We start from the raw sequence: 21,220 nt of genomic DNA on the forward strand, positions 1-21,220 counted from the left end.
GACATTTTTTGACATTTTTTTTACATTTTTTTTTTTTGAAAAAATAAACTTAGTTGATTGACAAAAAAGTGTGGATGAAGGTCGCGAATTTTGCCAAATAGTATTATGACCGTCACTCAGTCTCAACGGAACACATGAAAATACAGAAACTCATCAGTAGCATAAGAGTTTGTAAATCTCTGTTTATAAGTGCTGGATCAGAGCTCTCATCACATCCCCATTTGCTAATTAATGTGAATGGCGTAGTAAAAATATAATTTTTAAAAACTTCACACTGGACTTTAATTAGGCGTTCAGTAGTTTTATCAAATATGGCTTGTAGGGTAATTTTGGCAGGTGTTTCTGTAATAAAAATATGTTCATCTAATTGGAGATAATTCATTACCGGTTCTACTAGACACCGGTAACTGTGTATTGGTGTTAAGCCTCCTTTCACTGAGAAGGATTAACTTTTAACTCAGAAAGATTGCGATGTGCGTCATATATTACAAACATTCTCAGAGCATTTAAACTTTTGTTTTGTTTTGCTTGCTGTGTTTTAACTAATCCCAGGAAACTAGTTTTGAAATCATCAATAAAAAAGGTATAATTGTCATTCCCATTAAATTTATGCTTTAAGTTCAGGTTATAGTAAGATATCATTTTCATAAGTTTAAGCTATGCTTTAAGTTCAGGTTATAGTAAGATATCATTTTCATAAATTTAAGCTATGCTTTAAGTTCAGGTTATAGTAAGATATCATTTTCATAAGTTAAGCTATGCTTTAAGTTCAGGTTAAAGTAAGATATCATTTTCATAAGTTTACATCATAAGTGCAAGATATGCTTAAACATAAGTGCAAGATATACCCAAGCTGGTTATTTTTGTAATCTTTTTGAATACTATGAAGAGTATGATACATAGTCATAGTTAAAATTTGATGTGACAGTCAACAAGTAATGCGTGCTGTGCGTGATGCGACTTAATTACAAATGAAAACGCCCACAACGTAGTAAACATATGCACTTCAATGAAGCAGGTCGCAGCCCTCAAAAACCAAATATTTGGTGCTTTGAGGCCAAGTGCCTAGACACTTGGCCTCAATATTCGGTCCTCGGTAAAATCACTATTCGTAGTATCTCTACCATATACAATATTTAATATAAGTCTTGTTTCTATATTTATTCATAAAAAGGTTAATAAAAAAAGGAGTGATATTATATTTTACTAACCTTTAAGGCGCCTATATCCTTCATTTTTTTAAAAATACATTTGTAATTTAGTACTGTTTGATATCATAATTTAATGATATTTTTATAATTCATGAATAATCAACAGCAATTCATCGACATTTTTTGCTATTCAATTGCTTGACAAAAAGTTTTTATACATGATGTAACCCCACTTTAAAAAGCAAAATTTGTTTATAAATCAAATAAACATAATTTTAGTGTTCTCTGAGTGCTGTTTAATAAAACACGACCCTCTATAATAAAGAAATCAGTTTAAAACCTCAAAATTGAACCAGTAAGAAAAACATAAAAAAAAAAAAAATAATTAGCAACTTTACGAGGTATTATTTTATATTACCTAGTGAGTATAATTAATATATCTATCGAATAAGAAAAATAAAACTGTATCCTTTAGGGATCATTAAAAAAAAAACAACCCCAACTATAATTTATATCTCCTTGAAAGAAGTTCCACCGTCAGTCTATGATTTTTGTTGCAATTTCTCAAATACTAGAAGGTAGTAACGACAGCTGACGATAACAAATAATTTATTCAAAAAAAATTTAATCACACAAAATAAATTGTTACATTTAGAGCTACTTGTTGGTGATAGAAAATATAAAAAGTCAAATTAGCTAATACTAAAGGCGTCTGTTGTGAAAACAGAGATAATAAAAGTATCTTAACCTTTTGATATTACAATGACTGAGGACTAAGTTTAATATTTGCACCACGATTATCTCTAAAAGAACAAAACAATTTGAGCATTTTTTTTATTAAACCAAAAAAAACTCATTGGGACTCAAAAATAAGATGCAAAAAAAAAATGTTTTTAAAGCAATACTAATATCAAGTCAACATTTACACAAAATTATCCTTTCTTGTCTGATGGACTGCAATAAAATAAAATACCAAAAAAAAGACGAATTATAATTTATCAGCATATTTTACTAACTCAAAAATCATTATAAATTTTTAATTAATAAAACAAATTAACAAAACTCTACTCTCTTTCTGATTCACTACTTTGTTCTCATTTTCTGATTCACTATTTTGTTCAGTCATCTTCAGTAAAATTGTTCACAAGAATCATATTTATCAAATCCACCCAAGGACACGGTGCAACAATTCTTACTTTTTGGCTCATCTCTAAAAACAAGAGCTGACCAGACAAAAGTATTAATCATTTTAGTAGCAAATAAAACATTTTTAAAGAGCCAAAAACACTTTTACTATTGTTTTATATGAAAAGCTAGAGAAGAAAAATCTATTATTATATTGTCAAATGCACAATTATTGCTGTAATTATAAAACAACTTTAATAGAATACAATTAAAATTAAAGCTGAATAAAATATTGAAAAAAATGGAATTTAGCAGTGACTTTAGCAACTTTTTATTTTCCACTTGATATTAATATTTCAACGAGGCGTCACAAGCAATCTTTCATTGTTGATTTTTACATGTTGAACCTTCAATTTGTTAAATATCATGAGATCTTCGATGGTCACTTATCTTTTTTCACAAAAGATAAGTGACTTTTCTTTCATGTTTTCACTATTTATACTAAAGACTCTCTAAACTAATGCTTGACCATGACCTAACAGAAACAAGACTTTTGACAAAACCTTGTATTTTATACCAACTTTGATGGTTTCAAAATTCGTCTAAGCAATTTCTAGTGTGATACTTTTTTTTAATGCTGGTAAAAGATTAGATGAACTTTTTTCTAACAACTTCGAGAATTGTGTGAGAATTGTTTTTCTAACAACTCGAGAATTGTGTGAAAGCGAGATCGCATTCATTTGAAAAGATATGCAGAGAAGAATTAAAGCTGATCATCTACAGATTTTATCTGTATAAGAAAATCTGCTTTTTTTTTGATAGGATTTACTTTAAACTGATGTAACTAGTTGCTTCAAGAAAAGAAGCTCAATTTAAACTTTTTCAAGAAATTAAATAACTATAAGTCAACGATCTTTCATGAATATATTGATCACATCTTGAGATCACACCTTTTCTCCTTTAATTCCATAACGTTCCGTTCCGCAGCAAAACCAATTGTCATTGATTTTAACAGCAGAAACTTCTGATTTCTAGTGAAATAAAATTTCAGAAGTTGCCTCCCATTTATGATGCTGCATAAAACATCTTGTTTAATTATTTAACTCATTAAGCTTTAATCTAAAATTTAAGCCATGGAATCATTCGGGTGTCTGTCTGATCAGAGATCGTTCTAAAAATAAATATTATTTGGATCTATTTGACAATTTTGAAAAGAAACATTAAGGCTTTCATCAAAAGAAAATGTAAAAAAAAAGATATTCAGATATTTCTTTTAATAGTGTAAACAACGCCTAAGACCAAAATTAATAAACCAAGTTTTATTCTACCCATCTCATAAGATTTAACTGTTGTGTTATCAGGAAACATTTTTTGATATAGTAGACTATTCTCATTAAACTAGTTTAATGAGAAATTGTTTTGTACAGTATGCAAAAGAGATTTCTGCACTAGTTTTATCAGATTGATTTACTATAAGAACTCCTTGGTTGTTAGATGTAGACTGTGCATGTTTGAAGTAGCAGGATACTGGTTTTGACTTTCTGAACATGTTTTTTCCCCTCCATATGACTTTTCACAGCTCTCTGATCTATAATTGGTAAGTTGAATTGAACTTGGCATGCTTTGACTTTTTATCTGTGCCATTTACCAGCCTTTTTTTAAACAATAGATCACTCAAACATTCTTCATCAAAATAAATTGTCATTTAAAAATTTTAAATTTTTATTTATTCGAAAAAAAGAGAATGAAAATACAAAATTGTTTTAAAAAACTTCAAGTCTTTACATATTTCAGCTATTTCTACACAAAAAGCTTTGAAAGTCTTCAAATGTTGAAGCTATTTCTACACAAAAAAGCATCTAATAAATTCATTTAAATTATTAATAATGGTTCTACTCAAACCTACATAAAATGCTTTGCATAAACTTTTGATTTGGTTTATACTGCAAATAAATGATAAGAATAAAAGTTAATTTTTTTTATAATGATCAAATATAATATATTTGAACAATCTTTTGAGCTGTATAATTATTTAATTAGTTAACTAAAAATGAATATTATTTACTATAAAACATTTAAAACATTAAAAATAGTACAAAATTAAACAACTCCCTGATTTTCGACTAAATTAATCGTTTTTCCCTGATCATATCTATATTTCCCTGATTTGGTGGCAACCTTTCTGATGTATGTTTTGTTTTAAATGTAAAAATGAAGAAAAGGTAGATGCAAATATTGACAAAGAGAACATTGATTTTCATATTCCATAAGTGTTTCTTGACAATTTCTTTTCATTTTTTTTCCATATTTTCTGTAATAAAATAAAAATCATTATTTTAATAACTTGAAAAAAAAAACAGAACCATTTTATTTTATTTCAATAACTTGAAAAAAAAAACAGAACCATTTGATAAGCAGAGATAAAACAGTATTTATTTCATTACCAGTTCGCACATTTAACAATAATGTTAAATGTGCACTCTGATAATGATATAAATAGCATTTACTTGCCAATGATGTTCGCAAATCAAACAGGTGCATTTTCTTTATCAGGTCTAAGAATAAAATAACATTTGAATTTTTAAATCAATATAATCCTAATAATGCTGGAATAATATAATTTATCAACAAAAAATTTTATTTTAGAAAAAATTTTTTAGTTTTTATAAGGTGTTTGTCAGTGTAAATAATTTAAACAGGCAAACTTAATTTATCATTAATAAAAAATAATAATAATAAAAATAAACTTATTCTTCTTTTTAAAAATTAAAACTTTCATTTTATTTCAAAAATTTTCCCTTTCATTTTATTTTGAACAGTTTTAATTTCATAAAAGCTCTTGGGAGTTAACTAAATGTCAAACGATGCAATGCGGTTTGTTTCTATGCTGTTAAATACTTGAAACTGATAGATTTTCCATATTGTAATTCCAATTTTGTTTATTTTCTAAAATAAATACTTTTTTAATTTTTAAAAGTCAAAAGAAAAAATAACAACATATTAGAAAAAGTGATGATGAAATGATAATCACTACTTGAAATAAATAAAAACTTATATACAAATTTAACAAAAATTTACCATGTTGATCAAAATTTTATCTAAATTTTTTTTTTTTTTTTTTTTAAATGTTAACTTAAAAAAAAGTAATTTGTGCCTTTTGTAAGTTTTTCCACCTCCAAAAAAAAAAACTATTTTTAAAAATGACAAAATGTGTTCTACATTAAAAAAATGACAAATAAATATAGTAAATATCAAATTTTGTTGATAAGAACTTTTTGTTTCAATGTTTTTAATAAAAAATTATTAGCATTTATAAATAAGAGTTACCATTTATAAATGTTATAAATGCTAATGTAATATACTGATTTTGCCCCCTAAATTTTTTTTTTTCTTTTTAAATTTTCTTTTTAAACTTTAACTATAAAGCTTTAGACAAATATTCTAAAAAATTATAGATCTAGAAAACTTAACTTGTCTTTCCATAAAATATATAATTTACTTTAGAGATTTTTTATAAAAAAAGTCAACCTATTATTTATTCAAATATTTCCCATCATGCTTAAAATTACCACTTAAAATTTTTATGCATGTTTTGTCTGTTGATAAGCTATTGCGGGAAACAATTATCGATCCATTTTAATGAGCGTTAGTACTTATATAGAAGAAAATCCGATTATTGATATAAAAGATAATTTTTTCATGTTTTAAAAAATCCGCAGAGAATCTCTTTTCCTTTTAGATGCCTCGGAAATATGTTATAAAAACAGATAAAAATAAAGTAGATAAAAATGTGGTAAAGAAAGCTATTATTAGTATTTTCAATAACTCACTGCTTGAATGACAAGCTGCTTTAACATTTAATGTGAAAAGATCTAGGCTGAAAAGTAAAATAAAAAATATTTTGAAAACATTTAATAAACAAGATTATTTAAAAAGATTTTCAAGCAATTTAGTTTCTGGAAAGAATACTGACTATGAGGATAAATTACCAAATTATTCAAGTAAATATACAGCAAAGCAAGTGTTTACTGCTGATCAAGAGATTATGTTAGAAAATTAAAAAGTCTTCAGACATAAATTATGTACTGATTTATAAAAGCATATGAAGCTGGCTTATGATTATGAAAAAAAGTTGACTAATGGCAACTTTCTAGCAGAATGGGAAAAACATGGTATAGCAGGCGAAGGCTGGCTATGAGGTTTTATGGCAAGGCATAAAACTTTGTCTCTTAGAAAACCTGAGAGTAAAAGCCTGAGTAGAAGCACAGGTTTTAACAAACATAAAGTTGATCACTTTTTTGAAAATAATAAATCAGTTTTGGAGCAATTTTATTTTCCCCCATCAAGAATTTATAATTTAGATGAAATTAGTTGCACAACAGTCTTGAAAACTGTAAAAGTCATATCAATGTGTGGCAAGAAACAAGTTTCACAGGTAGCTTCAGCAGAACGTGGCTAATTAGTAACATTGGATAGCTTTATGATAGGAGGTCCAACATCTAGTATTGCTCTCTGTAATAAAAGCGGATGCATGACCTCAGAATTGTTTCCTTTTGTGCTACAACACATAGTTAATCGCACCAACAAATCTTATTGCTCACTGGAATCAATTCTCTTTTGTAAAGAGAATGGATTATGTTTACTAAGCTTTCCTCCCCGTACTACTCATCACATACAGCCTCTTGATGTTTGCATTTTTTCACCATTCAAATCAAGTGGTGCAGTTGCATATAATGACTGGCTTGTATCAAATCCAAGAAAAATATTACTTTAAAATGTATTCCACAATTAACAAAACTTACTCTTCTGGCCTCCTTTACAGCCTGTAATACTGTAATATAATTAATTTGTTTGAAACAACAGGTTTGTACCCTTTACCGAAAAAGATTTCATGCCTAGTTATGTCACAGATAGAACTCTAATGGGAGAACCAAGTGAAAAACTAGGGGCAATAGATACATCATTACAAAATAATTTATCACTCTTATCTACCCATGAAACACATTCCTCTTGCAACTACTTGAATAACTTCAACAATCAAAAACTGACTCCAGAACAGGTGCAGCCCTTGCCTAAAGCTCTTCAAAGACAAAACAAATTAAAGAGGAAACCAGGAAAGTCAACTATTTATACCGACACTCCTGAAAAGGATAAGATGAAAAAACTTCATTTGGAAAAGATGAAAAAAAGAGGAAAAGTTATTCATTTGAAAAAAAAAAATGCTTTTAAAGAAAACTACCAAACCAGACAATTATTCAGGAGATTTTTCATTAAAAGAAAAAAAAAATTAAAGATCTCTCTGAAGAAATAAGCAATGAAGATATTTAAACAAGAATGATAATTTACCTGAGGTAACAGATGTCATGCATAATAGTGATATACATATTGAAGATTTTGTGTTAGTAAAATTTCCAACTAAAGTAAAAGAAGTTTCTACTATAAGCGCAATAAAAATTTTGAGAAGAAAAGGAACAAGTTTAATGTTCATTTTCCCTGATGCTGATTATATTTGTTTGGTGGACACATCAGAAATTGTTGCAATTTTAAAATGCGACTTCAACAAAAACCAAAAACCTGCTAAGTGGTTGAATGTTCCCCATCTTCCCTTATTTGAAATTATATAAATTAGGTTGACAGGTGTTTCTTACAGATATTTAACACTAAAATAAGTTAAAAATTTGTTTGTTTAGGGATATTTGTTAAAAGACTTGTTTTCATTCTTCTATTTGGGATACCATTTTATCAGAGTTGTCTTGAAAAATATTTGTATGTTTTAACCTAAAATAATTCCAAATACAAATATTTGTATTTGGAAAATGCTGATTACATATGTCGACGTTTTAATTTATATTTCTGTCAATATTTATTTTTCTTAATAATAAAAAAGTTAAAATTCTTTCTAAATTTCTTTTTAAGCTAAATTAAATTATTAGGCTAAATTTTTTAGATTAATTATTTTGCAATTGAATTATATTATTTATTTGTTTTGTGCCTAATAACCTACAACAATCTATGGGTAAGAAATAAGCTTTTTCAATAAATATTTTGAGCAAATCATTTATATATTATCTTGTTTAATAGTGCTTTAAAGCCAAAAATTGCCCAACATTTGGGAAAGACAATATTCATCATCTAAGATTGAACTATGTGAGTTATTTTCCAGAAAAACTTTAGGCACCAACATTTTTAAAATCATCATTATTAGCCATTCATGAAAAATCAGATTAGTTATATGTAAGACACAATGTTATCTGAACTCGGATTACTTTCATATTCTAAATCAGTATAACTAAGCTTAGCTTTTTGTGAAGAAATATTATTAGACTTGGTTAAGTTATTTGCAACACCCAAATATTTTTCAGAAAAAGATTTTATCATTTATTGACTCAACCTTATTTGGCAATGTCGCTACAGCATTTCTTTTATTAAATAATTCTGTTTCTGACTTAGAAAAAAGCAAAAAGTATAACTGCTTTAGAAAATTTTTCAGACAATCATGTTAACAAAAAGATGGCTAGAAACTAATTATGATATATGAATAAATTTAAATAAAGCTCTGTAATAACTTTTAACTTTAATTTAAAAACCACACAAAGTTAAATTACTAGGTATAACTTTAATACAAAATTATTGACTTTCGAATGCCTCCAGTTTAATATGGGAAACGTGAGTCCTATGTTCAACACAAAAATAATTAAACAACTGCCTAAACCAACCGGAGAACAAAAAGCCTACCACTGAAAAATTAGTAACAAATTACTCTATAAAAATTATAAATAAGTTAAAAATTAGAAAGTTACCTCGCTTTTTTATCTATGTTAAGTTTTCTTTGAATTATCGTCGACATAGTAAACTTTCTATTTGACGTATTAGTTAGTGGTTATGTCTAGATCAATAGTGGACTGGAATGCTGCCTCTCCAAACCAAACCCTCAGTCGGTGTATTCGCTTCACTGTGTCTATCCCTAAGTCAGTCGTTGTATTTGCACTCTACTGCGCCTATCCTTAAACGTGTAGAAATTAGTTAATAGTTTTAGTCATAAATTGTTCGGTAAATTACTAGTAAAGATTTTGACGAGTTTAAACTCGTCAAAATCTTTATTCATTCGTCAAAATCTTTATTCGTCATTGCGAGCGGTTTATTTTGTGTTTATCTTGTGTTAATCTAGAGTGGTTTATCTAGAGTAGATTATCTAGTGTTTAGACACTAGACCCTAGATAATTAGTATGGTATAAGTCGATACCGAGAAGAATGGTCTCGTATCGCGTGGTATCGCTTATATGCTAATGTCGATACTATCAGTATCGGTTCGATACCACTCGATACCGAGAAGGATGGTCTCGCATAGTGTGGTTTATTTATTTATAAATCTAAATATCAGCACAATAACAATTGCTGTTTTCCTCTTTGCGCCGGCCTTGCAAGAGGAAAGCATTGATTTTTTCGTCACTTAGTTAGCGAATTTGACCCTTTTAGACAAGTCAGTCGGCAAACGTAGACCCTTTATACAATTTAGTCGATAGGCTTAGAAAGTCAGTCGACAAATATCGATAGTGAGTCGGCAAATTTTAAAAAACGAGGACTTTTTTAAATTTATTTATTTATTTAGTCGACAAAATTGTAAATCCCATGACAAAAACTTTATTTAAAATCCAGTAAAATATTATATCTTGACTGACATACAATCATAAAAATCAAATGCCGCAAACAATATTTTAAATATCATAATTTGTTACAAAAAAAGATATTAATTTTTTAAAATAATAACATATTCTTAAATATCTTCTTACTGAACAAAAATAATTCCTCACCATAATGGACATTTTTCTTAAACACACCAAGCCTTTTCACACCAAGTCTTTTCACACCAAGCCTTTTCACACCAAGCCTTTTTACACCGAGCATTTTCACACCAAGCCTTTTCAACATCTTACTGCTAAGTACTTTTTTGCATCGGATGTTTGTTATGATTCGTAACGAGCAAGTGGATTCTCGTCCTAATCAAGGTTTGAGGTGGAACCTGATTATGTGAAACTTCCATCCAAGTAAAATCTTCTTCGCAAACACATCATGGGCATAAAGTGTTAAACAAAACATGGATTTTATAAACTTATTCTTTTTTTTTGTGTAGTTTATATCAAGCTTCAAAACTGCATTCAGGAGCAGACATAAGTTAATAAATATTAACTTGCTTAAAATAATTGCTGTAACATAACTGTGTTGTTTAACCTTATGTAGGCTGGTGGTCAATCACCACCTACCTTAACTAATTAATTTAAAAACATTTTTAAAAATGTTAAAAATAGTTAAAATAATTAATGGTAAAACAATTAAAATAACTGGGCTCTATGAAACTTCAGAGTTTCAATTAGATGTTTTAATTGTTATATGTACTTAAATGTTATATGTACTAATTAGATGTTTTAATTGTTATATGTACTCACTTTAAGAATGGGATGGAGTTTTATCCAAAAAAACTTAAAACTTTGCACAGTTGGGTCCATCAAATCCCCTAGCATTTTTGCCATGCCTGATAACAGTTATCTTTTCAAAAACGTTCTTTAGATTTTCACCAATGAAAATCAACAATTTTATCAGTAAAAATCAACAATTTTTATCAATAAAAATCAATAATTTAAATCAGTGAAAATCAAAAATTATATCAGTGAAAATCAATAATTTTATCAGTGAAAGTTAATAACTTTATCAGTGAAAGTCAATAACTTTATCAGTAAAAATTAACAATTTTATCAGTGAAAATCAATAATTTTATTAGTGAAAACCAACAATTTTATCATTGAACGTCAATAATTTCATCAGTGAAAATCAACAATTTTACTTTCAGAATATTCTTTTTTTCCGTAAAAAAAAAATGAACGTCATCTTTTTCTACTTATATTAGGAATGCGGAGGCTCGTAAAGGTCTTGTCAAGAACGTCATTAGAACGTTAAATAAAAATAAAATAGCAAGGTATATTAACTTGTCAAAATATAAATATCAACAGTGGCCATATATATATATATATATATATATATATATATATATATATATATATATATATATATATATATATATATATATATATATATATATATATATATATATATATATATATATATATATATATATATATATATATATATATATATATATATATATATATATATATATATATATATATATATATATATATATATTTTAAAAAAATGTTTTCTTTTAAATTAGATATTTAATTTTTTTTAAGGAGCGATATTCAAAGCAAAACTCAAAGAAAATATTCGAAAACACAGTTTATGTAATCAATTGTAAAAAATCTTTATTTTAGTTTTTTTTAAAAGGAATAACTTTATTCACGAGTAAAATCAAAATATTTAAAAACTATTTTGTTCTGGTTGATGATAGCTTAGTTCTAATTTTTTTTAGACTCTGGAATCGGTCATCATATCCCGTTTTAGATTTATTGGATCTGATGGGGCACTAGCAAAGTTTTGACGCAGGGCGTCAAAAAGGGTTGCGGGGGACCTGTTGACATTAGCAAACACTGTATAGATAATGGTAACAACAACAATAAAAAATAAAATTTTAATTTTTAGTAGCACTTCTATAACTTTTTTCTTACTTCGTCTTCCGACATCCATATAATCTTGGCGCCCGGTGCACGCCCTGTCTCTGGGCGTCCCTGGAAGGAACTATTATCAAAAAAGAATTTAGTTGTCGCATATTTGCTGTAGTTAAACGCGTTTAAAACGTTAGCACTTTTCACTTCTTTTTCATGGGAATTTAAATTCTAACCGCTTCCGCTCTAAAAATAAAATTAATAATAAAAAAAAAGATAAAACGGTCCTGCACCCGACGTTTACTCGGGTTAGTTCTATTTTAAGCAATCATTTTAAGCTTTTATTCCCACAACATTTCTTACATAGATGTGTAAGTGATGTCTGATGAAAACGGAACTCAACACTTGCCATCCATTCCGAGGGATGTTTTGCAAGATCTTTGCAGGTTGTTTTTTAAATCGAGTATGAGTCTTTTATCCATAACAAATAACCAGTTTCTCTTAGCTGCATGTACATACAATAGTGAGGCATAGAAATTTTAAAAGTAAATAAAATTGGTACAGACTCATATATTTGGTATATTGGTTTTGGTATATTTATTCGATTTTGCTAACTAATTTTTCAGTTAAGAGCTTTTCTGTTAAGTTTAAATAATTTAGACTAAAATTTTGGTTGGTGTTTCTTGCATTATATTTGTAAAATTAATAATCACAAATGTCATTCATTACAAAGGATGATTGCAAGACATTTTAGTTACATGTTATTTTTTAATAAGCAATAATATAAATTATTTATCCAACACTAGCAAAATAAATAGGTCATTAAAAGGTACTTAAAATTCCTTTTTTTGTTTAAATTTTTTTTGAAAAAACATAGTTTGAAAAATAAAAATAACTAAAAAAAAGATTTTAATAAAATCTTTTTATTTTTCCAAAATGACTTAAATCAATTCTTAAGGATTTTTTTCATAAAGTTTAGAAATTCAAAAAAATAATTATTTAAATTATACAAGGAGGGTAACATCCACAGTTCCAGTTTTGGTATTCTAAAGCTTGATTATCTTTGATCATACCAGGAGTTTTTTAATATAGATTTTATAATATAATATAATAGTTTATATTTAATTGTAAAGCTATTTGATAAATTTAATGTGTCTTAATTTTATTCCTAAGCCGCTTCTTAATCAACATTCCTGAAAATGAAAAAAACAACCTGGTGCGTATATGTTTTCAAATTGAACTTGCCCATTGGTATTACATAGATTTCTCTCGACAAGAAAACCCGGATCTTCCATCATGTGATATGAAAAACTTTATATTTATAAGTATCTTTTCAATTATCTAAACATTTCTAAATCTGAAATAAATTTAAATAACATTGTCTAAAATATATATTATCAAATAAAAAATTACATTAAATTGTATTATGTATAAAGGTGACCAATGTCTTCCTTTTTACATAAAAGAAAGCAGCGCAAAAGCTAATTTAAATTTAATTTTTCATAGTGCTCTCCTCCATATTGAAGACATGGTGTTAGCCAGGAATATATATTTTCTGTGTTTTTGGGATATTGGGAATATTTATTTTTGTTCTACAAAATATTGGGAATTTTTATTGAAATAGTCCTATTATCACAAAAAAAAAGGTAATTGAATTTTGGGAATTTTTAACCCATATGATGTTGTACAGTATACACGGTGCTATTGGGAGGATGTTAATATAAAAAATGTTAGTTATATATTAGTTTATATTATCAATAATTTGAATTATATTTGAAAAAGTTATTATCAATTAATTTTTCTTAACATAAATAGTCTTTAATGAGTTTGAATTTTTGAACAAAAAAAAGCAATCTATTCAGTCCATTTATGAAAATTGGAAGCAATACAAAGTTCGTGTTCCTGTTTATGGAGCTATTTTATTGGATGAAGAACTGGAAAATGTATGTAATTTTAAAGATTATTTTGTGCTTATATTGATTTTTATAGAAAAACTTTTGTTGTTATAATATAAATCTTTTATACATAGGTACTACCACATCCTATACCATCCATATATTGTTCTGAATTTTTTTTTTCCATTAAAAATGTTCTTATAAAAAAAGGTTTTCTAAAATCTCTAGCATATATATATTTTTGTAAGAATAGTTTCTAAAAAAAATTTAACTGATTCTTTATTTTCTTGAGCATAAGAAATTTTGTAATTTTAAACTGACGATATATAGTCAAAACACGTATTTTAAAAAATGAAAAAGTCAGTCTTGTTTATATATATATATATGTATATATATATATATATATATGTATATATATATATATATATATATATATATATATATATATATATATATATATATATATATATATATATATATTTATATATATATATATTTATATATATATATATATATATATATATATATATATATATATATATATATATATATATATATATATATATATATATATATATATATATATATATATATATATAGTTAAGCAACCGTGGCGCAGTGGTTAGAGTTCTGGCTTAGAACCCAGAGGTCCAAGGTTCGACGCCAGCTCTAGCCCAACAAGCGACATTGGTACGGAAAGAGGCATGAACTTCTTGTTAAATGCTCTCCGGCGGTGCTCTGTGATACAACCGTAAGGACTTCTGGGAGCACTTAAAATAACTACAAAAACAAATAAAATATATATATATAAATAATATATATATTATTTATATATATATATATATATATATATATATATATATATATATATATATATATATATATATAATATATATGTGTGTGTGTGTGTGTGTGTGTGTGTGTGTGTGTGTGTGTGTGTGTGTGTGTGTGTATATCATATACCCTTAACTAAAGCAAAAACACAAAATAAATATATATATATATAAAACCCATCTAAAACAAAACTCAACAAACTAAAATATTTAGTTTAAATCGTGTTTTCAATTACATTCGGAATAGTTTTTTGTCTTTAATAATGTTTAGAACATTAATAAACATTAATAAACAAAGAACAATTTACTTTTAATGATTGTTTAAAAAAGATGCACACTTGATTTAAATTATAGCGTTTTTTTTACTAATTTAAAAATATCAGTTTTCTTGTAAATGTAAACAAGTAAATAATTACGCATTATACAACCATTTCATTCTTTGTTTTAACATTTGTACTTTTTTTTTTTAAATTTGTTTCAAAAGATTAACATTTATCATAAAAAATACATAATTATATATATTTAAAAAGAAACAGTTTATTATTTATATTTAATATAAAAGTTCATTAGAAGTGGTTTGTTACTTCATTAAAAAGCGTTTTAATAATATAAAAGCATTAAAGATCTAACTTATTTAATTGTAACAAAAAATTGCTTTCAAAAATTTTTTTGTTACAATTTAGTTTTTTTTAAAACTTTTTAAATGTATTAACTTTAATTAATCTTATATTAAAATTCGTTAAGAGACTTTCGTTGCCGTAGAAAGTCATTGTTTATAAAAACAATATAATTTTTTATTTTTAAAATTACGTTTTTTATAAAAAAACACATACTTTAATAATTTATATGATGTAAATTAAAAAAATTATATATAACTGTCAATTACACTTTAAAAAAAGTCATTATCAGTAAATTGTCACTTCATTTAAAGCATTGCGATAATATAAAAACGTTTAATAAGAAGTTTTGATGTAATTTATTACAATTAAGGTATAACTCAGAATATTTTTTATTTAGCGCATTTTTAAAATATTTTTTGAAACAGCCGCGGTCAAACTGTCAAAGCAAAATGTAATTTGCCTGGGTATATGATGACGTGCGATCACATGTCTTCCTGTGAAACACTGCTTAAACAGTACTTTTTTGAACTTTTTAATATTTTTTTTTTGCAAAAAGATTTTTTAAAATTAAACAATAATCTATAATAATAGTAGGTTCTTTAGAAATATTTTCAAGTTTAATGTAGCCTAGCTCCATACTTTTTGTGGGCTCTTTGCTATCATTTTTACTGTCATTCTTCTTCTTATTATTGTTATCAATTCTTGATATTATTGTTATTGCTGGGTCATTCCATGCCAAGTGGTGCAAAGGTCCCTTATGGACCATCTCAGATTTTATTGAAATTTTTTGATTTTGTACATATATATGTTAAAAGCATGTTTTGAAAATTTTAGATCAATATCTAATGTGGTTCTTGAGAAAACGCTATTTAAGTAGTGGGCTATTTTGCATAAAATTTCACTCTACAAGAAAAAAGGGTTTTTTCATCATTTTTAACAGCCGATAACTTTTGAACAAGTTAGTTTTATACTTCAATTATTATAAGATAGCAAGTGTGCTGTGGATACTTTGAAAAAAGAAAAAAATATTATTTCTGGCATCTTAACTTTTTCCATAATGGCGGGCTAAAGTTGATTTTTTTGTTTTAAGAATAAGTTTTTTTGTGATTTTAAAGACCTTAATCTTAAAAACTAGTTACAAAGTTAATACAAATCAAATTGCCTGCTGATCTACATGTGGTGGATAAACATTTTTAAAAAAATCAGTTGATTAAAGAGCTGCATTCAAAAGTTATAGGTCTCCAAAATGAGTCAGATCGAGATTTTCGTAAAATTGATCTGTGATGCAAAGCATCTGTTACCTAAGATGGCACTTTTTTTTTTTTATAAAATTTTTTATACGCATCAATTAAAGACTGTTAATTAATAAAAACCAAAAAAATTAATGGGCGCTTATTTATAACCCCCAAAAGGTAGTCTCTAAAAGTCAGGTAAATTTTCCATAAAATTCTGAAATTGACATAATAAATAAATGCATTGAATTATATAATGTTATTTATTATGAAATATCAATTAAAAAATATCAATGCTTAAAGCCTTTTAATCCCTTTAGATAAAGAACTTTTAAATCCCAATAGATAAAGTCCCCTCCCCTCTTTATAATACAATAATTTTTTTAATGAAAAACAAACAAAATGTTTTTAAGAAAATAAACAAAAATAATAAAATTTACAAAAAGTTAAATTTCTCAAATAATAAAATAATCTCATTGATTTCTTTTAAGTCAATACTATAAAATCTTCCACTGTTTGACTGGACTTTAAGAGATTGCACTTTGCATAAAATATGCATTAGAGGTACCCAACAAAGATCATCTCTGCATGGCCACGTAAACTTGTTACATAAAGACTTTTTCATGAATTTCATATTAAGATCTTGATGCTCTTCTGAAATACTAAGAATATTTCCTAAATACCATTGAGCATCGTAAACGCAGGCCACATATTCTCCTGGTGAGTAACTGGAAATTTTATTAATATAAATTCTGCAAGTAGAAAAATCCACATTAGTGCAAATAATATCAAATGAGACTCTTCTTATTTTTATTGAGGTAAGTGACATTGGGATAAAACTGTGGTGGTTTCGTGTCCCAGGTATTGTCGAACAAGAACGATATCTCTCTTCCAAATTGAAGTTTGTAGTATGTGTTTCTATTGAAACTTTGTCAACAAAAAAAAAAGATATTCCTTTGACGTGTTGAACACACCAGCTGTACATTTTGCTTGGTGTGTCAATAGGATCGTTTAGTGATTGTAGACTGGCTCGTGCAACAAGACGTTTCACTGTTCCACCAACACCATCACAAGGGCTTTTACCATGCGATGTTGCAAAAAAGTGCCACTCTGCAGTCATGTCAAAATCGTGTTTATGGTAGCATAAGTTGATAAGATTTTTGTAATTTTTATATTGTGATGCAGCTCCATCACTAAAATAGATAATGTGTTCAAATGTTTGTAATTGTTTAAGTTTATCAATAACATTACCGATAAAGCAATGAACAGCATCTGTTCCATGTTTCAGATGATCTGATATAACACAATAACTTTGACTATCAAGTTTTCCATCTTTTATAAAAAACGCAACAAAAGGGTGCACAGTTGCTTGGCTGTTATTCCAGTGAAAACCTTGTACTGCATCCTGTATTAGAAAACTATAGTTTTCTGCAAAGTCAAGAAGAACCAAAGCTTGATTTTCTTTTAAATTAGTTTTCAAATGTTGGTAGTAGGTGGCTTGACTTTTTGATATAAAATGATGCACTTGTAAACTATCTAACTGTTCATAAACCATTTCAATAAATTCATCTAAAGGTAGAGTTGCTGGTACTAAAGTACATTGGTAATTTGATGTTTGCCATTGATAAAAGTTAACTTCACTAATTTCTTTTTCTGTAAATAAAGTGTCAATGTAGTCTAACAAAACCTTTTTAGCAGGACATTTATCCCAGCTATGCAGCATACAATCTCTATTTTCAATGCTACAAACCATTAATTTTAATAAGATTTTGTAATCAGAAATTCCAGGAATTTTCTGTACAAGGAGCTTTACATTTTGATGGTACTAACAAACACAAACTGCATGCAGACCAGAAGCACCACCCACAGGAATGCACCACTTGGGCCTTAGCTCACAAAATTTTGAAAATCCAACTTTAAGATAATTATATTTCTTTTTAAACTCAATATGTAGCTCTTTCATATTGACTAGTAGAAGGCGCTTTTGGATATGTTGCTTTTTACTATCTACTTTAACTGAAACAAACTCTTTTTTTCCTGGACAAACCCTTGAACATTCATCGCATTCGTACAAATGAACAACCTCTGTAATTACATCTTCGCTTAGTTTTCTACCTGATTTTGGAGAAGGTTTTAATAGTATTCCACTTTTTTTACTTAATTTTCTGGCTTGTACTACAGATCTTTTTGAAGTAAAAAAAAACTTCTGAGTTTTCTCTATTGACCAACTGTCTGGAGTGAGTGTAAGAAGTGTGATTTTTTCAGAATTTGACAATGTTTTTTCAAATTTTGACTTAATTTGAGTCATAATATTGTCTAAATCTGTGTTTGTTTTTTTCAAACATTTTTTTGAGGGTGATTCAATTCCACAAAGTGCAGCTATTTCTAAACCTAGCACATTGGCAACAGCCTTTTGTGTATGAGCTCTTACGCTATCAATTTTACGCTTTCCATATGCAACTCTATCTTTTTTTGAAACAAGTTTTAGAGGTGAGCATCCAAAACTTGCAATACTTGAATTAAGATCTTCTTTTAATGTATGGTTGTCAACATAGATTTCTTTTTCTTGGAGTTCATTTTCTTTTGTATTATGTTTGCAATTCAGAATTTTTCTGCAACTAGTGCAAATTTTTTGACCAGGTATTAAACCAAAATCTTTGGCATATGAAAGACTGATAACTCTAAGAGAATCTAAAAAATAACGGAAATAATTATTAAATATTTTTTTTTTTTATTTATTTAGTGTTATTAAGGTATTTTTATTAAATTAAGATATTAAATATTGAAACTTACTTTTCACATTTTTTGCGTGCTTGTTCAACGGATTACAACAATACCTGCGATGTTCATTCCCATACCTCGACAAGTAAACTTTCTCGTGATAGCTACAAAGAAAATCTATGGGATTTATTTTGCTTCTTAAAGAAATAAGCTCTTGGTTTAGTTTAGACAGTTCTTGGTAGCGTTTACTTTTATTAGATAGATAGCACTGTTCATTTAATGCTTTACCAATACAGCAAGTAGAAAGCTCAGGCATATTACTTATTATTAATTAGTTCTAAAATACAACAATTTATTTGGTTTTATTAGTACTTTTTAGATTGACATACTAGTAATATAGAATTAAATGAAACAATAACTAAACTTTTAAAAAGTAATAATTTTTTATGGAAAATTTACCTGACTTTTAGAGACTACCTTTTGGGGGTTATAAATAAGCGCCCATTAATTTTTTTGGTTTTTATTAATTAACAGTCTTTAATTGATGCGTATAAAAAATTTTATAAAAAAAAAAAAGTGCCATCTTAGGTAACAGATGCTTTGCATCACAGATCAATTTTACGAAAATCTCGATCTGACTCATTTTGGAGACCTATAACTTTTGAATGCAGCTCTTTAATCAACTGATTTTTTTAAAAATGTTTATCCACCACATGTAGATCAGCAGGCAATTTGATTTGTATTAACTTTGTAACTAGTTTTTAAGATTAAGGTCTTTAAAATCACAAAAAAACTTATTCTTAAAACAAAAAAATCAACTTTAGCCCGCCATTATGGAAAAAGTTAAGATGCCAGAAATAATATTTTTTTCTTTTTTCAAAGTATCCACAGCACACTTGCTATCTTATAATAATTGAAGTATAAAACTAACTTGTTCAAAAGTTATCGGCTGTTAAAAATGATGAAAAAACCCTTTTTTCTTGTAGAGTGAAATTTTATGCAAAATAGCCCACTACTTAAATAGCGTTTTCTCAAGAACCACATTAGATATTGATCTAAAATTTTCAAAACATGCTTTTAACATATATATGTACAAAATCAAAAAATTTCAATAAAATCTGAGATGGTCCATGAGGGACCTCATTAAAATTTGCACCACTTGGCATGGAATGACCCTGCTTTGGTCCCCAATTTTAGTTGGTAACATATGCCTTTACTTTTCAAAGGACTAAAGGAGCGCTTATATCTAACATAATTGTCATTCAAACTTTTGTAACAAATATTTTAACAATATTGTCATTCAAAAGTTAATGTGGTTTTTTTTTTAAATTAATTACTTCTTTATTATAATACAAAATAATTTAAAAGTTGAAAAATTTTTTAACTTTTAAAATAATTTAAAAGTTTAAAAAAGTTGTTTAACCGAAATTGCTTTCTGCCTACGTAAAATCCCTTAAGACGTACATAAATCACTGTACCCATACGTAAAATCCCTTAAGGCGTACGTAAATCGCTCTACCCGCTTTAAAACAAGGCCTGCATATATATATATATATATATATATATATATACACACATACAGCCCTTGGAATTAGGAATAATGAGGTCGTTAATATTTTGCCGATTTTAAACTGTTAGAGGTCTGCAAAAAAAATTTGGTATAAAGATTTTACCATATAACATTTGCATTGCTGAATGCAAACCCTAATATATATCAGGGGTGTACTCTCATGATTGTCCTGTGGCACAGGACAACTTGTTTTCTCTAAAGGCGACTGAAACTAAAAAAAAAGTCTGTCTGTAGTCAGGACAACCAGACAATTTGTTACTTACAAAATTGTGTTTATTAATAAAACTATATTTTGATAAATAAAGATTTTACTCCTTGCGATTATTTAAAAGAAAACTTGAAAAAGCATTTAAAGTAGTATACACTTCGTTTAACAATGAAAAATCATTATTAGAACGTAATTAATGATGCAAGTGGAAATTCTTTTTTTCTTAAAAAAAAAAGTCTTAGTATAATGAAAAAAGTTCTAAACATTCAACTAATAAAATTTGGTTGAAGAATAATAGAATATTTTTC

At 27.0% G+C, this 21,220-nt stretch overlaps 1 protein-coding gene and 1 long non-coding RNA gene across 2 annotated transcripts in view; one reads left to right on the forward strand and one right to left on the reverse strand.

Annotated features, from left to right (window-relative positions):
* Positions 1–2,145: 2,145 nt before the first annotated feature.
* On the reverse strand, positions 2,146–9,280 carry LOC136090087 (uncharacterized). Its single transcript, XR_010643151.1, has 2 exons — positions 9,077–9,280; positions 2,146–4,587 (listed from the first exon to the last, which is right to left on the reverse strand). It is a non-coding gene; the product is annotated as an uncharacterized LOC136090087 (long non-coding RNA).
* Positions 9,281–12,106: 2,826 nt separating this feature from the next.
* LOC100200480 (m7GpppN-mRNA hydrolase) overlaps positions 12,107–21,220 on the forward strand; it is an 18,837-nt gene continuing 9,723 nt past the window's right edge. The window contains exons 1-3 of the mRNA XM_065816785.1: positions 12,107–12,279; positions 13,007–13,158; positions 13,649–13,776. Coding sequence (XP_065672857.1) covers positions 12,212–12,279; positions 13,007–13,158; positions 13,649–13,776 — 348 coding nt within the window. The 5' untranslated portion in view covers positions 12,107–12,211. The remainder of the gene's footprint in view (positions 12,280–13,006; positions 13,159–13,648; positions 13,777–21,220) is intronic.

The sequence above is a fragment of the Hydra vulgaris genome, chromosome 13 (assembly GCF_038396675.1).
Source record: "Hydra vulgaris chromosome 13, alternate assembly HydraT2T_AEP".
In the NCBI taxonomy this organism is placed as follows: Eukaryota; Metazoa; Cnidaria; class Hydrozoa; order Anthoathecata; family Hydridae; genus Hydra; species Hydra vulgaris.